This window comes from Bemisia tabaci, chromosome 10, assembly GCF_918797505.1.
Source record: "Bemisia tabaci chromosome 10, PGI_BMITA_v3".
Taxonomy (NCBI): Eukaryota; Metazoa; Arthropoda; class Insecta; order Hemiptera; family Aleyrodidae; genus Bemisia; species Bemisia tabaci.
Genome location: NC_092802.1, coordinates 11,048,205 through 11,069,166, shown reverse-complemented (window position 1 = coordinate 11,069,166; position 20,962 = coordinate 11,048,205). Strand labels below are relative to the sequence as shown.

The window sequence follows — 20,962 nt, the reverse complement described above, 5'->3', positions numbered from 1 at the left end:
AAACGCCGCAAGGGAGATACGTGGTAACGTGGTGTCGCACTTTAGCCGTCGATATATTTATCCAAAAATAGATATTTTATCGGAGGAGGTTTGGCAACATCTGATGGCTCATACGGCATTTTTCCTGTATATAGTTCAAGATATAAAATTGAGTTATTCCTTCTCGAAAAAAGAAACTAGGATCAGTGATTTTGAGAGACCGCAATGCTGCAGTGCTAAGGGAGAACGCCGTATGCGAGCCTTCATAGATGTTACCAAGTTCACTGGAAAAAAAACCACATTGGATCTAGAGTCCAGACTCTTAAAAACATCGACAAGAAAAAATACTCTTGATTCAATCAGATTTAAGCTGAAATCAAGAACCAAGCCTCTTAATTTGAGCGGATTTCCTTTTGATTTAAGCAAAAATCCGATGGAATCAAGAGTATTTTTTCTTGTCAATGTTTTCAAAAGTCTGGATTCTAGATCCAATGTGTTTTTTTTCCCAGTGTTTCCCTCGATAAAAACCGACTTTACAGGGAGACCTGTGAATATTTTTTCCCTTAATTTTCAGACAATTTTCTACGTAATTTAATCTAAAATCTCGCAGCGAACACCTTTATGATCGATTCTTTACCATAGGTTTAAGTGGCAAAATAATCGATACATCGCAATTCACGCCACGCCATTGCTCAGCACGGCAGGGTAGAAAAAGAGAAGAGAAGGCAGCGAGAAGAAACTTATAAGAGGAAAGTTCTGGGATCCGACTCTGAGAGGACCATTGATTGACACGGAAAGCCGCAGCACAGGAAGCTGCAACCTGGCGCCCGAACCGAACAGGTTCGAAATTGGACTTGATTTTGCAATACGGAACCACTATCGCGAATAAAGCACTTGTCTGCATGGGGAAAGCGATAGCACATAGGCTGAGCCCGGGACAGTGGTTCCTTATTGGCAAAATGTGGTCCAATTAACACCGACTCTTAACCTTCCCGCAGAAAGAATACATTTGGCCCGCGCGTCACCCCTCCACGCTTCCCCTCCGACAAGCCCCGCCCTCCCGGAGTCAAGCCACGCCCACCGCTCGCCCCCCTCCCGAAGACGCGCAGCGTGGAGAGAGAAAAAGAGGAGGAATAAGAGGCTCCGATAATACATGAATTATCCTTAGTTCGGGTCTCAGTTTTTCGGAGGGGGTAAAAACCGCCCTCCCTAGCGCGCAGCCAGCTACCCGTGGTACTATTACAATGTCGCGTACGGTTAGTAAACCACCGTTGTGGACTCAGGCGTGTCGCATTTCTCCACGATAGCCGATCGCTTCCCAGCGCACTCTTTTTTTTTCATCCCTCATTTCATCCGGTTCATTTGTTTATTCGTTAATTGACCCGTGGACTTGACACACTCTCGAGTTCCGAAATTTCGCGCCCTTTCTTTTTCCGCCCGTGTAAACTCTCCAAAGCAATAGTGTGCATGCTCCTCGCTGTGATATGAAATTTTAGTCAATTTTCCCCGCCGAAGTCACGTGGTGCGGTTCTGTTTATTTTGCCACTGACCCTGTGTTTAAATTTTTTTCCGGTGCAATCGCATTCTGACAGTTTTGTGTTGTGTCTGTGTTAGTGTTTTCGCGTGTTACGAGTCGGAGCTCATCCGTAAACAACGTCGCCGATATTGGATACATTACAGTGCGATCAGCACAGCGCTCTTGCTGTACAAGTTTACAAAAGCTGGTAAGCTTCGAATTCTTTGTTTCTTGCGATCTTTTCAACGAGTGTCGACTAATATTTCGATACTCAGGTTTTTATAACTCGGAGGAAAACGCGGTGTCTTCTTTCGAATATTCTAGGCGCTCAAATTTATTTTATGGTGGGATCCCGCATCTATACGTGGTGAGGTATCATCGAAAATGTTTGAAATTGTATCAAAGCAAACTTCATACTATTTTAAATCATTTTTACTCCTACTTGAAGTATGAAGGAGAACGAAATAACATATGAAACGATAGTCGAGAAATGAGAAACTTTTAAGCTTGATTTTTCCGATGGCATAATAGTTTGGGTAGTTTTATAATTTACACTGAATATTTTTCTTCAACCCATCAAAAACGGAAAAATATACACCGAACAAGAATCATTGAAAAATATTAATTATTAAAACTTTGGTAATGCGATAGACGTGACTTCCATTTTAAGCTTTTCACATTGCGTATGTCTCCAAAAAAAAGCATAGGTACACAGTTTTTTGGCAATATGAGCGTAATTGGAAGATGTTGTAAGAGAGAACTCGTATATTTTGAAATATAAAAGCCATTCTAACTCGCATTCTACTCTACAGTTAAGTATTATTTTAATTTTTAGAGTTCTAAATACCTCTATGCCGCAATCAAAAGCACGCCGTGTAGTTTAAAAAAAAAAAAAAAAAAAAAAAAAGCAGTCTGATGCAATAAAGGCTTTATTTCAATCGCTGTACACATCTTGTTTTTGGTCCTCCATTTACTCAGTATTTGACACTAAGTTTTGCTTCTAAAATAATCCCTACTAAAATGAGTCGCAATTTTTAAGTAAATCATAACCCAGTCACGGTGATATCATAAAGGAGCGAGGATAAAAACGGGAGAAAGTTTTAGAGGATTTCTATTTTCAGTCAAAGATCATGAAAATGTATTTACGTTTCTAGTTAGACCTTTCAGTTGTCAGTACCAGCAGGGCACACCATGAGACATTAATGACGATTTTTAGCCATCGATTGCATTCACTAAGATAAACTCATGTTTTGCTCCTGTACAATCTGTATAGAATTAATTCTTCAAAGACGCGTTCGTTCTTAAAATATTAATAAAATAAAGCATTTGCTGTAATTCAAGTTGACAGGTGCCCTGATCTAAAAAAAAAAAAAAAAAAAAACATTCACCTGATGGAATTTTCAAATAGTAATAGATTTCAAAATAATCCAGATTAAGAAAAGAGCCGGGTTTTTTTCCCTTGAAAAAGATTTTGAAAAGGGCTCGAGCCCGCAATGAAACTTGATGACAAGTCCATACAATTTCAAGAAGTGCATGAGAGGCGCAATTTGTTCCCTATATTTTAACTTAAGCGGCCCCAAGAATCTGTGTGAGCGAGAACGATAGAAGGATACGGAAAACTCCACCCTTTGAATAAAATACTGTAAAAAGTGTTTTAACAAATCCACAAGAAATTTTAATGAGGAAACATGATCTCTCATCGTGTTCAGTAGCTCATCTTAGACGCGGAAATAATGATTAATTTACGAATGATTAATTTATGGTGCCTAAGTTTATTTTAAGCGTAAGAATTCAAGTCAAATTTTCGGACTTATTCTGCTGTTTGAAATTCTTTTGGGATTTGATAAGTTATTCTTCATTTCGCCGTGAATTTTCACCTCAACAATAGGTTTCACCCGAGTCAATTATAAAGTAAATTTCATCTCGGTGGAATAAAAAGTATAGGTTAAAAGTTTTAATCGGCCGGAATAGTCATTCTGTTATACGAGAGTTTTGGGTCAACATTTATTTTTTTCGATGTTAGTTGAATATTGACGAAGTTTTAGAAGTGGTTATCATCTCATTAGTCCGATCAGTATTTATGCGCACGCTTTCTATGATATGATTAATTATGGTCCAATTTTGCGATTAAAACTGGTTGAAATTTCCAGCCAAATTCCATGGTCTTGCGTAGGAATAACACAAATTTTCGCTTTCATTTTAGTGATAAATCAACATGAACAAGAAAGGAACTGAGCTTTTATAATTGTAGATTTTTAAGCATCTATAAGCATTCCTAGAGGTTGAAAATAATGCCACATAACACACGTATTCTAATAAAAATTTCATTAAAATAACCGCACATTGAAAGTTTCTAGATGTAACCTAAAAGGGAACATTGTGCGTATCAATCGTATGGATTCATGCTTCGAGCTTTCTGCAGATTGAAATCCGGGATAAAATTGGCTCTTAAATCAATTTTTATATGCATTATGATATGCGCCATAATATTTTCCGGCCAGTAAGTTTTTTTCAATGATCAAATCAAACAACGTTGATTTTGGCTTTTTCACAAGGGAGAGGCTAGAATTAATTTTATTGCGATTTCAAACCTTTGGAAGCTTGAATGGGATTGCCTTTTCAATACATCCCCAGGAATAAATTTTAAATTTGGGAAACATCATTTTCTCAGGTTTCGTGGGGACTTACACCAGTCAAGGTTCCAATAAGTATTCCTCCTCCTATTTGGTGCCTTGGTGATGGTGGTCCGCTATGCCATTCTGCCGTGCTTAGGAAAAACGCCGTATGAACCTTCAGACGTCGCCAAGGTTTATTCGATAAAAAACGTCTATACAGGGATTGTCTTAGAATTTTTCCTCTACTATTTCCGACAATTTTGTTTGCAATATCATCTAAAATATCTGAAAATTTCAAGGAAAGATACTCACAAATGTCTTCTTGAGTAAATATTTAATCACCAGAAATCTAGCAACCTCTCAAATCAAATAAGATGTTTCTCCTAAGGACGACAGCATTGGCGCCACCGTCTCTTCGGCGCACAAGACCGGGGAAGTCCCTGGGCCGTAAATCCCGAGATGCAAGCCGTGCAGACTGCAAAGACGGGTGGGATTCACCCAATGCGTTTCTAATGTCCTTCCTTCGTAGATAATTTTTAGAATTCTAAGCCATGATCGAACTTTCTCTCGCCTTAAATTATGCGCGGGAAAATCACACACGTCTTGATGAAATTTAATGACAGTGGGTATCGATGGTCAGTTAAGAAAGTGAGAACAAAATGTGAGTGAGAACGATCTTCAAAATGCTCCAAAAATTCTTGAAAAGTTATCACAAGGTTTAAGGTTTTTAGACAAATTCGTTCGGTCATTTCTAACGTGATTTGTGTAAGGAAGTAGCGAGAAAAACCTATTACTTTTCAAAACATTTTAAAACACTTCATGAGTCCGAAAGCCGTAGGATATCTTCTGAGAGTTTTTTTAACACTTTTTTTTATTCTTTTAACATCTTACTTTAAAAAAAAGCAAGAGTGTGTTTCTTTCGGTAAAGATACGAATATCGAAGAAAAAGCTCCTATGAGACATAAAAAATTATCCATTTTAAAAAGATAAATTATATTTTTATAATTGTTGGATTTTTCTAAAAGTTGTCGCCCTTGCGGTATTTAAATCCAAGATGTAATTTTCTTCAAGAGAGCAAATTTTGTAGAAGTATCTAAATAATCTAAGCTTTGGAGTTTTCCTATGGGATTTTTCCGCATACAAACAATCGAACAATTATTTTTGTGCCGAGAAAGGGCGTAATTATTTGTTTGACAATTTTGATCATTGAACACGAAAGGTTCCAACTTTCGATAGCTTTTACTTCCAATTATATTTTTAAACTACAAATTCGGATCACCCTAGCGCGGTTATAATATGTGCCGCTTTTTGAAGCCTCGAGTGCCACAATATTCGTAAAATGATTCTCTGGGTAGGTATACCACAGAAAAACATTGAGTTTTTCCTGTTGTATAATTTCAGATTCTTTTTTTTGCAATTAGGAACCAATATTTATGACTCATTTTGAAAACGACTTACGCTATACCAATTTCCTCATGCAGGAAGGAGTTGTCAAGGCAGAGCTAGAAATTATAGTTCCTTATTGCAAAATAAAGTCCAGTTGAAGCGCTGAGAGCCGATGGGGTCTTTTGGTTACAGTGTTTCGAAGTCTCCGCTAACGTTTCATCCATAAAGCAAACGTATGTAATATTTTGTAAGTTATACTGGATATTCTTTGTAATTTTACAGAACTAAAAGCTTAAAATTTCAGAAAATTTACCGAACAGTTTCGTCTCTAAAATAAAAATTACCACGAAAGTTTTTAAAAAACCGCAACCGCAAGTAATGCCCCTTCTGCACCGAACGACTCAGTTCATAATGTTACAGCGCAACTCTGCCGTGCTAAGTAAGAACGCCAAAAACTCATCAAGATTTTCCCTCGTTTTTGGAACTTAACACTTTATGAAATAAATACTGTTTTACCAATGCATCTCAAATTTTCATGTTGAGCTTTAAATAATATTTTCGAAAAAATTCTGTAAAAACATTGTCCCAAGGTACGCAAGTTTTTCTGCTACGATATATTGTTTCCAAAATATGTAAAATGGCGTTTTTGCGTTGTACGGTAGAACTTTATGATTTTCCGGAACTATTGCTCAGGGCCCCCTTAAATCGAGATTGCGGTAGGTTCAAGCCCAATCAGGAGATTGGCAGGTGCCTTGCGCCTCGTATTATGATTCGATCAGTGACATATAATAAGCAAACATTCAGCACACGGCTCGAAATCCATGTTTGTTGTTGGATCAAAACCACCTGGCATGCGTCGGTTGCGTATAATCTAGGTTATTTTGGCGGAAAGAGAGCGGGGGGTAGGAAAAGGATCATCTTCAGGCAAACTATTTCGAGCACCCCCCTCGACATCACAAATCCACCACTTGAGGCCAAATTAGATCCGTCCCTCGCCTGTGCAATTCTATTGGCTTTGGATTCCGAAATTCCCGTTTTTGCCCAAATAGCTTGCTGTGACGGTATGAATAGGGATCTTGTGAGGCTCGACTCATATTGATATCGAACAGGGATGAGTTTGAACGTCTCGAGGACCTCCTTGGATATGCAGTTGGCGATTGAGTATTTATTTATCGTGTATTGGGATCTAGGGTGAGTTGAAGAAGTGTCGACAGCAAAACTGCAAAAATGCACCGTATAGCATACTGCTATGGAAGAACGCCGTACAAGCTATCAGGCGTTGCAAAATTTTGTTCGAAAAATCCCGAATTTTCGGGAAAATTGGTGAATATTTCTCTTCCGATTTTTCAGAGGATTTTGTTTATAATTTGAGAGAAAAATGTCGTGAAAATTTTGAGGGAAGATATTCGTAACTTTCTTCATAAATTGACAGTTTCTTCGCGGAAATTTGGCAACACACGGATGCTCATACGGCGTTTTTACTTAGCACGGCAGAACTTGGTTTGAGGCCTAGTCTGTAGACTTCCGTTGTGCTGATTGGAGAATGATTGGCGTCGTTTTTTGAAAACTTCGCTAGTGTTTCATTTGGAATTGAAGAACGCTCCGTGAAACTGTAAAGCAATACTGTCGGTTTCTTTTCCTTTTGAAAATCCGCGAAAAAGAAACGCGTTTTTGTAATCTCACCGTCGATATGATGGAAAGCACCATTTGTTTCTTGGTCAATGTTTCCTCTTTTTCTCGCACGTTCATGTGTATAGTTGAAAAATACATTTCTCTAGTTCAATGTTCCAAAATGTCCGATCATGTTATAATTCATTCCATAAAACCTAACCGGAGTGTATGTCTCCTTCATCGTATCTGTAAGTAGTTTTGAATGAGTCAAAAAAATTCGCAAAGAATTTTGAGAGAAAATGTTGGTTACCTACAAATAACAATATGTCATAAACAAACAATGGGCGGAAATTGGAGCGCAATCGGAATTGCGTAAATGTTGGTTTTGATCATCGATTTTTTTTTCATCAGTGGACGTTAACATTTGATGATGAAAAATATTTTCATCCTTGCTCGCATATTCTCTTGGGAGAGAGAAAATGACGTAAACTTGGGCTCTCTCTTGGTAGCTCGAGGCTCTGGGAGAGACTGAAAATGTTGACTCTACCCTCAAAACAACAAAACCTGCAGCTGTTTACAGCATTACCTGCGGAACATTCAACATGACCCCCGCCTCTTAGTGAAAAACATTTTCCAAATTTCTCTAGACTGGTCGATTAATTTTTTCTCAATAAACCTCAACCTAGGCGGAAGAAATCATTGTGATAGTAGGTTGGGGATTAATGTTAACCACGTGGGTTGTAAGCTTATGCTGACATTTTGAACTTTTACTAATTAATATGATTTCCATAATGTAAGATTTGGCGTATTTTGACGATATATCCGAAAAAAAAAATCGCAAATGGGGGTTCATTTTTGGTTTTTATAATTTCCATATTTTGTGTAAAGTTGCGGACCTATTTTGGCTAAATCACAAGATCATGACGTGCCTAAGTTAAAAGCTCATAATAATTTATCGACGTTCAAATGAGAAAAATAATGATTTTTACCGAAACCTGATAAAGTACGAAGTTCCTACTCACATAAAATCCATAATGGAACACTAGACAAGGTACGAATTAAAGCATTCTGATACATGTATCTTAACCAGAATTTTACGTAGAACACGATTCTTGCAACGAAAATTACTGAAACCAACTCCTAACGGACATATTAACATTTTTATTTCACATTGGTTACGAGGAATTTGAACTGCCCGCTCACAAGAAACTCAAAGCTCTACGTGAGTCAAATCACACACTACAACGGTTTCGGCAAGCTTCTCAATCGAGCAATGTTCATTTCCCACCATGTGTTTTTCAAACTATAAGAAATTTGCTATAGCTGAGCCAAAGTGTCAAGATTGAGGTTGCCAGATTTTTATCGGAGAGACGTTCATGATAACGTTTAGCGCGCGATGTGAATCACGTAGAGCACTGAGTTTTCATGAGCGGGTGGTTTCAATTCACGCACCAAGAATCATTAAATATCTTTGGAGAGAGATGATTTCGGTAATTTTCGTTGCGCGCATCGTGTTTTACGTGAAATTTTGGTCTCGAAACATGTATCAGAATGCTGAAATTCGTACCTTGTCTAGTGGTCCATTTACAACTCTCAACAATTTATCTACTTTGAAAGCCTCATAAGCTCTAAGTTCTATCAACCGCGTCAAGACAAAAATTATGTCCATACGGTTTGTTAATAAGGCTGTTAACTCTTTATTCACTACATTTCGTTCTCGTTTTGCTAAAATAAAAGTAGGAAACTATAACTTCAGTTAAACGCCGCGCTTTTGGCAAAAAAACACCAGATCTTCATAAAGTTTATTTCTTACAAGTCCTTGCATATGAGTCCTCAAATCCACGCCAAAACCTAGTAATAATGTCCATTATTATTTAAAGATGGCTGTTCACCCTTATCCCTGCATTTCGTTCATGTTTCGCTGAAAAATATTAAGAGACAATATTTCCAGTTCATCGTCGTAATTATCTATTATTTTTGGTTCATATTATATCCTTAGCTCTATCCACCAAGCGAAGACAGTAAGCTCACCATTTCTCATGCTAGGGAAAAAAACCGTATGAACATTCGAACGTTGCGAAATTCCCTCTCAAAAAATATCCATTTCTGAGGGAAGTAAGGTATGGTTTTTCTTGATATTTTTAGCCAATTCCGATCAAATTAGAAGCAAAATCCTCTGAGAAATCGGAAGAGGATGATCAATAAATTCTCCCGAAAATTCTCAAGGAAAAATAGGAAAGTCATCATAACCAATCGCCGGTTGTCCTATTTGTATCCGTGCGTGATTTGTCAACGAAAAGGCAATGTCTTAAAACTCATGCGGCGTTCCTCCTTGCAAGGCAGAATTGTTCTTTAATAAGGCTGTTAACTCTTTCCCTACCACGTTTCGCTGAACAAAATTAAGAGACAATATTTTGGGCTAAACGCCGCGGTTATGGCAAGATCAGAATAGATGCCGTTCTCTAGGCCTCGGATACCTGGTTTTTGACTAATCCGAAATGGATCCAACGGACCTGGATGATGGGGGGGCCCACCCATCTCGACCAGAGGACAGCTCACCGCGAGTGTTTCGTCTCTTTCCTCAAACGGTGGGCCTTTTTTGGAGGACAGCGAAACCTTTTCGGTTTCTCTTTACCAGGAATAATGGGTTTGCTAATTTGTCGGCTCGACAAAAATCACTCTGGACCGCGGTATGAAAAAGATCAGACTATGGGGATGGTAACCAGAGACGAACAGGAGTGGTTTTTTTCCTTCTTCAGGCTTGAAAGGAATAAACAAATAGAAAAGTGTAGTTATGATTAATTTCTATATTGTTTTCGAAGTTCATCTAAACCGCCCTTCAAAGTGGTTGGAAATGGGTTGAACATGAGGAGTTTAAGAAAATGATGAAGGGTTGCGTATCGTTTATGGGCAAGCTTTCTTGGATTTATTTATTTTATTTTTTTTTATTTTTTTTATTTTTTTAATGAAGACTCCCCTATTTACAAAAGAGGAGTTAAAATACCCGTACATTTTAAAGAGAAAATTCAGATAAAGCTGTTAACATGTTCAGTTAGGAAATTCTTCTTGTTTTTCTTATTTGTAAACATGCCGCCTTGCGCTTTTACGCATTTTTTATCACTTCTTTTTCGCAAGTTTCATCAAGCATGTATAACATACAAATTTAGTCCTTTTCGTAGAATTCTTTGTGGTTTATTTTTTTGCATAAATATACGCGCTTTTTACTATTTTAACAAAATTTTAATACCAGTTGTATTTCAAAATTTTTTAAACGTAAAATTCGCCCCACATTTTTCCCGCCCTAACACGCACTTTCTAACAATTTTTCAAATTTTGAATGTCCAAATTGAACCGTAATGCTACCATAGTACTTCAACTTGCATAACCTATAAGTGCACAAACCTCATACTAGAACAGCTTCGATTTTACCGATGTGACTCCTCTAGGGGTTTTTTTACCTGTAACAAGTTCACATCTTATAGATAGATATTACTCGTATTAATCAAGGAGCGCTAGTTGCGTAGCGTGCTTTGCGATGTATCGATTGATCTGCTATTGAAACCTATGGAAAAGGATCGATAAACAGGGTGTTCGCAACGAACACCTCATTGATCGATTCCTCGCCATAGCTTCAATTAGGGAAGTATCGATAAGAAGTGCCTGTGCGTCTCTATTATGTATCCTTCTTTTTCATTCTCTCTTAAGCATGATATAAAAATTAACGTAAATCCTTAATTTTTCGTAGCGACTTTACTACATTTAAAACTTTATAAGGTGTTGCTGGCACTTCAGAAATTTTTAAGCATTCTTCAAAGAAAAGCAAAATCCTGATCGATTTACGACAAAATTTTACCTCTTTGAATGGACAGCGTTTCTCGTCAGTATACCCATGAAGCGTAGAATTCTTACCAACGTAATTGGCTCTTCCATTCAGAGACGGACCAAACTAGGTAGTCATGATACAAGATCAAAAGCGATTCTTAGAAACGGAGTAGTGATTATGTCGTTAAAGAAATTCTAGTGCCAAGACAGATGGAATACGCCTGAGACTTAAGTTTACAGTTTGTGATATTTGTTAGCCCTAGAAATAAAACGACCAGAAGCGATTTGTCTCGTTAAAAGTTCAAATGAAATTCTTGTTAAATTAAAATCTATTATTAATGCTGAAGTGGACATCAGCAGAATATTGCCGCAATATTGCTGTCAACATTTTAATAATGTGAATTACTATTACAGTTTAGTTATATCTTGTGTCCATCGTAGCTTTTCCTGAATTCCAAAATTGGAACCAACCAAACAAGGAATTCCTTAACATTTTACCGGGATGCATCATTATCGAACCATTCTCGATAAATTTTTTCTTGATTAAATTTATCATGCACAAGAGGAATAGTGACAATAAAGACAGGAGAACACAATCTAGATTACGGTGTTTCAAAATTATTGCTATCTTGTCATTTTTCAAAAGAGTACATTCTAAGATAGTAAATTACAAAGTTTCCAGAACACATTTCTGAAAAAATGTGAAGAACAGAAATAACGTTGAAAGTATCAAGCAATTTTTTTTAATGTTGAATAATATTTCCGTTTTTGCCTGAAAATATTCAATAGTATAACTTGGTAGTATTTTTATTCTGTTTTTAATGCGCCATTAAAAACGAGATAAAAAGTAACTAACGGCAAGGTTATCAGCAGGTAAACATGATCTTTGTCGTTTCCTAATCAGAAAAACGTAACAATGCAAATACGCAGATTTTTCACAAAAAATGTTCTGTTTCTGGGAAACCGTTGGGTGTTTTTGCCTGAAGACTTTGCTGAATATTCCCGTATTTACATGCAAGATGAGCAACATTTTATGCAGAAATTGCCTGAATGTATTTTTGAAAAAAATAAAATCCATACGGTGAATCGATTTCGCATCGTTTAAATGCGGAGACACCCGTCCAAAACGGCAAATTGCAACAAGCTAATCAGCGGACCGATTATTGAAACTGATAGATAAAGCGATAGACAAAGACGACAAAAGGGATTTAGAGGGATCCTATTGGTGGAAACGGGTTGTTGCAATGGACAAAGGAGGTAGGTTATCGACTAAGTAACCGAAACCCACGAGAAACCCGACAGTTAGTCTATCATTTTCCCCCTTAGTCGATGAGAGCCACCCATTTCAACCAATAGAATTGCTTTATACCCCCTATGTCATCTTTGTCTATCGCTTTGTCTATCAGTTTCAATAATCGCCCCGCAGGAAACTAGTACTCCTCAGCTAAAACTTACCATATCTTTGAGCTTTTAACTTTTTTTTAAAGCAAAAAAAAAATCAAATTTTAGGTTCATAATGTAATTTATTGCAATATGCACCTCTGAAAATTAAATAGAATCTCAATGGGACAGGTTAAACTGGAATATATGCAACTCTATTTCGTGTTGCATAATGATCTTTTCTGTTTTAATTATTTATTATTTTTTTACAGAATGAAATTTAAAACTTTTAAATATGCACTTTTTGAGAAGAAACGTACAAATTTTCATGTTTTAATGTTGTTTGAATCTCCGTTAAAAAAATAAATAAATAAATAAAACAATCGCAGCAAATTAGGTAACATTCGATAACCTATAGTGTGATTCCCCCGAAGTCCATGGGAGTCATTGTAATTAGATATTTTTGTTATATTTTGTTAGTCAAAGACATTTTTCGAGCACATACAATTTTTGGCCTATATCTGAGCCTAAGAAGGCATTATAAACGCTTTTTCTTTCTTTTGAGAAGGAGTGCTTGTATGAAGGTTTAGCAAATCCGTTAAATCGTCATTTCCCGCACGGAGGAACGTAACTTGAGTCCAAGGTTGCAAAGTGGACTAAAAGAATTAAATTTTTTACTAGATTAAACCTGAATAATTTTCGTCGAAAATTTGTGTGGTGATTGCATCAGATCGGTGGAAAAATCAGTGAAATTTTCAGTCAAAAATTCCTAAAATTTTACTGGTAAAGATGCAATTTGCGCAGAAAAATCTGGCAACATTGAAATGTAGTTACGTTTTTTCGTGAGAAAAACTACGAAAGCTGGCAACGGTCGGCGGCCTTTGAGTAATTTATCGGAACAGGAGCATTTAAAACCCAACCGAGTAAAACCTCAGCCACCCTGCTCCAGTGGGTAGAAAATGGAGCGACCTAGGAGACTTCATCATTGTGGAGGGTTGCGCCAAGCCGAAATGTCCCTCGAGACCCATAGCCCCACTTAAGGCTCCAGCGATTGCACCGCCCGCCATTCTCCACCCGAGTGCACCCCTCTTAATCCCCAAGCGCCCGAAATCCCCGATTTTCTGCGCTGTGTTTTTAATTCGACTGTTTGGCGGTCAGAGGGCTACCACTTTTTCGCCAGGTTTCTCGTGACGTAAGCACGAAGCGTGCTTTTACCCCTTGGTACACTGGAAAAAAAAAAAAACACATTGGATCTAGAGTCCAGACACTTGAAAACATTGACAAGAAAAGATATTCTTGATTCAATCAGATTTTTGCTTAGATCAAAAGGAAATCCGCTCAAATTAGGAGGTTTGGTTCTTGATTTAAGCTAGATTCGGATTGAATCAAGAGTATTTTTTCTTGTCGATGTTTTTAAGAGTCTGGACTCTAGATCCAATGTGTTTTTTTTCCCAGTGTATGCGTGGTAGGGACCACAAATAAGTTTGATACATTTTTGTGACTGTATTTTCACTGAAAAAAAATGGATCGATGATTCAACAGAGAGGAAAATAGTTATGTTCGGGATACAAGGGACATAACAGTATATCTTTAGTGTTGCTTCGAAGAAATTTGTCAACACTCTTTATGCAGCTGGTTCCGCTCTTTGTTGATTCGACCGATTACTGGAAAAAAATCTCTTGGATCCAGAGTTCAGAATTTTGGAAAATTTGACAAAAAATTTCACTCTTGATTCAGTCAGATTTTTGCTTGAATCGAGAGCCAAGCCGTAATTTTAATTCAAGCAAAAATCTGATTGAATCGAAAGCATTTTTTGGTCTGTTTTGGTCAAGTTTTTTGAGTCTGGGTCCAAAATACTTTTTCTAGTGATAGGATAAATCTAGGATGAAACCAACCGTACAGTTGGTATCCTCTCTCCGAATTAATTTGGTCTTTTTGAATTTCGGAAAAGGGAATAAGATTAGAAGGAAAGGAGGAAAAAACAAAAACAAGCCAATTTAGCAAACTTGACTTTCTTTGGATAGGAATAAGCAAATAGACCTCGGATAGTTTATTACAATTAAAATTTAGAAACAAAAGTTTCCATCTTAGAAATGAAAAAAAAAATTGTTTTGCAATCAGGCCCTTTGTATCCCAAAAATGGAAAAAAAACTCGGCTCAACTTGACATTATAATGCGTTGTTGACTTGAAAATTGGCCTCTCTATCACATTATCAGGGAAGCATTTCAGATGGCATTGGAGTTCCTCAAATGACGACCTACGCGCATGTAAAAAAAAGAAAAAAAAATCTATCTCGGCCATCGTTTTTTCTCATATTTCCACCCTCCCGATCTAATACGTGCATTAAACCCTCCGTCCCTCATTACGCCAAGAACAAACATCACGGCATGGAGGACATTTTCCCGTTTCATTTCTTAACAGGTCGAATACGAGTGTAAGGACAAGTGGGGATGAGAGAAGGGGGGGGGAGAGGGTTGGGATGACAGGGAACATAAGGAATAAAACTAAACCGTGTTGAGTCCCGAGCATTCAAAGAGGAAATGCCTGAAATAAGCGCGTATGATTGGGGGGAAAACGCCGCGACTTCATTTAGTTAACAACCCGTTCTCGAGGGCCTCGCATAGCGGTGCTTAACGAAGCCAGCCGGGGACAAAAATGTAAAGAAGGCAAAGACAACCCCCTCCCTCGACGAAATGAACCCCCTTCTCGTCCCCTGGAAGGGGTTGGAGGGCAGCGGACTATGTCTTCTTCACCAGCTCGGGGTTTCTGTGTTTTCTCTCCGCCTGTTCGGTGACAATTGAGGCTTTTGATCTGTTTTTAATGAATCTTTTAATGATCTTTTCTTGACTAATTGCATTAGTCATCGCTGTTTGGGTCCCCGGCTTCAGTGAACATTGTTGTCGGAACGCAAGTTTAATTTCGTCTAGTTTTACGCAAAAATTATTTCGCTACACTGGAAAAAAACACATTGAATCTAGAGTCCAGGCTCTTGAAAACATTGACAAGAAAAAATACTCTTGATTCAATCAGATTTTTGCTTGAATCAAAACGAAATCCGCTTAAATTAAGAGGCTTGATTCTTCATTTCAGCTAGATTCTGATTGAATCAAGTGTACTTTTTCTTGTCGATGTTTTTAAGAGTCTGGACTCTAGATCCAATGTTTTTTTTTTCCCCAGTGGAATCGATTTCAAAAATTTAAACTCCATCGAAGTGTTTTGAATCCCCAAATTATTATTTTATAATTAATAGAGCCTAAAAATGCCTGAAATTTAACACAGGTGTTTGTTTACTTCATCGTAAAAATAAGGATTTGTTTAATGCATTTGAAGTATATCTCCAATAGTATAATGCGTACCAGTGGTTTGGCGTGAATGGTCGATTATCGATATTTCCCCATTTGAAGCTATAGTAAAGAATCGATTTATCAAGGTGTTCGCTGGGAACACCCTATCTATCGATTCTTTTTCATAGGCTCAAATGGTAGATCAATCGATATATCGCAAAGCACGCTACGTCACTGATGTGAACATCTACTCGAGTCGATTGATCTTATTATTGTTAGTTATGCGCCTCAACCTACTGGGCAAGAAAACGATTCAACGATGAATTGGTTTTCTAATCTGGTGAGGCTACAGGAAAATCTCGTTGATCTCTGGCTGGACCTCATTCCTGACCCGATTCATGCCGAGAGCACAAAAACGCCTGATCCAATAAATTGAAAACACCTTTTCCTTTTCAATAATCCGATACTTTAGAACGAGTGGCGAATCAAATTCCCTGAGGAATTGGAGGAAAAATATTTGCAAGTTCCCCATAAAATTTGCGTTGCATGGAAGGAAATGTTACACCGTTCCATTCCAGGGCTTATGATTGTATTCTTACCACAGACATAAAATATAACCGTTTTAAACTCGATAGATACGTTAAATGTCTATTCTTCCAAAATTTAAGGTTCAGTCCTTTACTTTTTGACCTTAGGATACAAGTGATATTTGATTACGAAACAAACGATTCTCAATTTTTATGGCATGTTGATAATGCATAATTTTTACCTCTCCTTGTGTAAAGTGAGCCCTGTTGATTTTATGTACTGCCATGCTAAGTTAGAACGCCATATGAACATTCCGACGTAGCTAAATTTCCCATTGGAAAAAATCAGTTTCTCCTTACATTCAACGTAGTTTTATTTCATTTTAGTCCAAAAAATCTGGAAATTTCAAGGAGAGGCATCATACCTGTGCTCAAAAATACATATTTCACCGAGGGAACTTTGACAACTTCCGTTTTCATACGACATATCGACGGTGAAACTACCAAACCACGTATCTCGGTTTGCGACGTCGCAGACTTCCTGTCATACTTTATTTTTTAAATGAAAAGCTACTTAACGTCCAGTCTTGAAAATTTCCGTGATTTTTCCTCTTCGTGCGGAGAAAATTCTGTGAAAATTTCAAGGAATGATATTGATTTGGTCTACTTCAAAAAAATAAAATGTGAGCGGAGATTTTTAAACACCGCAAACGAGATACGTGGTTTGGTAGTTTCACCGTCGATATATCCTTAGCATGGCGATCAAAATTTAGTACACTTTTCTAACCTTGCGTTTAAGTCTTCTGAGGGATCGCGAAAACTTGTCACCGTCCGCACAGTTGCTCAGCGACCATTTAAACTATGGATCATGATGTGTTTAGCCGGAGTTTTCTGACATAAACTTATGTGTTTTGTTGTAAAAATTGTCTATGAGTGTACTTAATGACTTGTTAACCCGATAAGATCTGTTTAACCGATTATCTGTTTTCTTTTGTTTTGTCGGCAGACGTTTTGAGGTGTCCGGGAGTTGGCGGGGGGCAAAAACCAGATCGGCAAAACGTTGCTGGCACCAGGCGTGGGGGTGGGTCACGCCCCCTCCGTGGACGCCTTCTGGAAAATGCCCCACAAAGGTATGTAAATATTTCATGTGATTCATCCGTACACTGGAAAAAAAAGAATCTTAAATTTGCCGCCAAGAAGTATTTCTTCTTGAATCAAGAATTTTGCTGGTTAATATAAGTTACTTTTTTGCTTAACCCATATTTTTCTTGAATCAAGAAAAAGTCAGCTTAAAGCAAGATAAAGAAAGTTCTTGGCGGCAAATTCAAGAATTATCATGCTTGATCCAAGTTACTTTTTTCAGTGTAGCACAATGGACCGAGTTAATGGGCGAGGTCGGACAAACTTTGGAAACTTTAAACGGTTATAACTCTGTTTCTACAAAACTTTGAGGTTCTGAAAACGGTTACGTTGGTTTTCGCTTAAAATTTTCTGCTAAAAGCACCCCTTGAAATTTAAAATGTGGCGGGATAAACATCAGAATTTGCTGTTTTGGTTGAAAATTTCATGTCAAACCTTTCTAGTTGACTAGATCCACTGTGCGTTGCACACTGAAACGAGTCAATAGGCGAAGTCGGACTAAATGTGGAGACTTTAGAGGCTTATCAGTCCGTTTGTACGAAACGTTGAGGCTTTAATAGTGGTTAAATTTGTTTTCGCGTAATTTTTCTTCCAGAAACACCTCTGATTTGAAATTTGACGAAATAAACATCAAAATTTGTAGTCTTAGTCAAAAATTCCAGGTCCAACCGCTTCCATTAGCTCGATCCATCGTATGTCGTTTACTCATTTGATGCATCAGAACCAATCATCAAAGCAAATTTTGAAAAATTCTAGTTTTTTCTTTTAAAAATGTTATCGAATTCGTGCTTCACAGAATGAGCTGAATAATGCTAATACATTTTTTGACACCACTCGATTATTCCTTATTTTGACGTTGGGCTGGAAGCAAACACAATTTGTGGGGTTAAAACCTGCATCATACTTGGACTCTATTTTGCAACTAGGAATTATAATTTCTGGCTCAGCCGTACAAACACTTACGTGTATAGGAAAACAATGGCACATGCGTGGCTTTTAAACTGAGGCAGAATTTATACATCCCAATTGCATAATGAAGTCCAATTTATGGTCAAATACGAATATACGAGACACAAAATCTCCTTACGTGTGGAGTTACATTCACTTTTTCCAATGATATCCCCAAAATAAATGATAGTGATCAGTGATACTTCTCTTATTGAAGGAAATGAGGAATCATTCGGTGCTCACGGTTAGTCTATCCCTGGTTTTTTTCTCTCTTTTTTTTCTCTTGTTTAATGGCTTTGTGACTAAGCACCTGCAGCCAGTATCCCTGGTTTAACTTCCTTTTAACGAGGATAATTCTGATCTTCGTCTGGTTCTGCAAAATCCCGATGTATTTTCTTCGGTTTTCTTCCTCCACGTGTTACGATAATCGGTAGCGAGAATGCATACGTTCTTCGGGCGTCCATTTAGCTTAAAATCTCAGCAAAAGGCGTTCGTGCGGGTCAGACGCCATTCGAGATCCGATCATTAAAATTCATCAAGTTTTGAAACCAGGACTTGTTTCCTTTTTTGGTCCCTGCTTACACTCAGATTGTTTTCTCTTTCCTCGATTTTGTTTGTTTTTTTCGCCCTGTGTGTGTGTGTGTCACCCGAGTTACATTCATGGGATCAGGAGGATATCTCAACGTGAGTGCACTTAACCTCCAAACCCATTTCGCGCGTCCTCTCATTAGCAATGGCAGTCGATTCATGCAAGTTGGCAATACTGTTTTTTAACCATTTAAATCTACGTTAAATGATCGATTCTCGGTGAGGCAGTACATCTCACCCAGAATAGATATATTTAATGGATTTAAATGAAGTACTCCGAGTGTTGCCAAATTGCTTGATTCATCATTGAGCAATGCTGCCGTGCTGAGGAAAAACGCCGTACGAACATTTTAGAGTTGTCAAATTTCCCCGAATAAAATATGTATTTTTGAGGAAAGCTATGCATATTTTCATTGAAATTTTCAGATATTTTAAATTAGATATTGTGAAAAAAATTTACCGAAAGACTTGAGGAAAAGTATTCATAATTTTCTCAGCAAATTCGGGGTTTTTTGAAGGAAATATGGCAATGTCTGAAGGCTCATGCGGCGTTTTTTCTTGGCACGGTAGAATGGTGATCTTTACAAGTTAGCAAGCTTCCGGCCACTCAGAGACAATAAGTATTTTAGGGACCCCACATTTGCATTCTAAGAGGCCTTTCTAAGCATTCCTTAGCACGGTAGAGTAGGTAATAAACGTCATAGTGTGGCAACAACCCCTCTCTATCCAACTCCACAGGGCCGCCGTCATTTTTTGTATTCCAGAGGTCTCGATACTGCCGTGCTATGGAAGAACGCCGTATGAACCTTCAGGCGTTGCCACATTTCCTTTGATAAAAACCGAATTTACTGGGAAAATTGCGAATATCATTTTCCAAAATTTCCAGACAATTTTGTACGCAATTTTATCTAAAACATCTAAAAACTTCAAAGAAAAATACGCATGAATGTGGTCGAAAATACACGTTTTATCGAGGGAAATTTGGCAACTCTCGAATGTTCATACGGCGTTCTTCCTTTTAGCACGGCAGAATAAGACCCAGTGTCCATACTCTCCCTATCCACGTGTAACATGATCAAGTAGATCGACGACGATGAGCTTTTTCGGCTCACGCCAAACGTCCGTCAAACTTTCGCGACCGACTCCATCAACACGGCGTCGCGCGAACCCTTCACCGCGTCGCGACGGCCGCTTCACTATTATGACAACTCTAATCCGACTCGGCCGATCTTCGCGGCGCAGCGGGGTCGTCCGACGCAGACACTTGATCAAAGGCCCGTCCGCCGGATTAGCTCTCGGACCCGAGGATCGGGCCATCGACGATCATTCATCGGAAAAGAAAAAAAATTAATAATCAAGATTATTTCTCCGCGATTACTTTTCCCGCGTGCCGGCCCTAATTTGGAGTAAAGCCCCCCTCCCACCCCCTCGACGACGACAATGGAGTAAGGCTCCGGAGCTGGAAATTAATTCGAGATTTGTCAGACGCGTTGTAAAATGCGAGATAATCACTCTTCAGCCCGGGGAAACCGGTGCGGGTGTCACCCGCGCCTCGTCAAAAACGACGTATCGGAGTGAGGTTTTAATAGGAGGTTGGGTGGTTTTGGCTCGGAGCGAGCATGCAGTTGTGTCACCGAAAAAGAGTCGCGCAAGCCTCTTAAAAAATAATCAGGCAGCGAAACAAAGAGCGAGGAACGGAGACAAGCGAACATGGAAAACTTATTAAGACGCGAGGGAGAGGCTGGTTAGAATCGCTGGAGCCCCGGTTGGTTCCGGGTGGAGTTAGGTGGTTCTTGGGCGGGATGGTGGTTCGGTTAAAGGGAAGAGTGACGGAGAAGGACGAGGACCTGGACAGGCGGGGGGGGGGATCTCAGTCTCGGGACCCGAGACGCGACCGAGGTGAAAACGGTGATGCCACACCTGGAAATTATCCATCAGGGAGTGGAGATTCGTCCACAAGACCGGTGGAAATGATGGGAATTTTCCAAAATTTACCGGGAAAATAAGCTGCAATTTTCTTAAATTTTCATGAAAACCACACTGGAATCTTGCAAACTTCTCATGAAGACTGCACTAGAAGTCTTTAAAATATACCAGAAAACTACATTGCAACTTTCTAAATTTTCATGAAAGCTAAATTATAATGTTCCCAAGTTTTCATGAAA

General features: G+C 38.4%; 1 protein-coding gene across 2 annotated transcripts in view; it reads left to right on the top strand.

Annotated features, from left to right (window-relative positions):
* The first annotated feature begins 1,141 nt into the window (after positions 1-1,141).
* The window catches only part of toy (paired box 6 protein twin of eyeless), a 112,650-nt gene continuing 92,829 nt past the window's right edge, over positions 1,142-20,962 (top strand). For both annotated transcript variants that reach the window (XM_072305079.1, XM_072305078.1), the window contains exons 1-2: positions 1,142-1,703; positions 17,128-17,251. In XM_072305079.1, the coding sequence (XP_072161180.1) occupies positions 17,239-17,251 (13 nt within the window). In that variant the 5' untranslated portion in view covers positions 1,142-1,703; positions 17,128-17,238. The remainder of the gene's footprint in view (positions 1,704-17,127; positions 17,252-20,962) is intronic.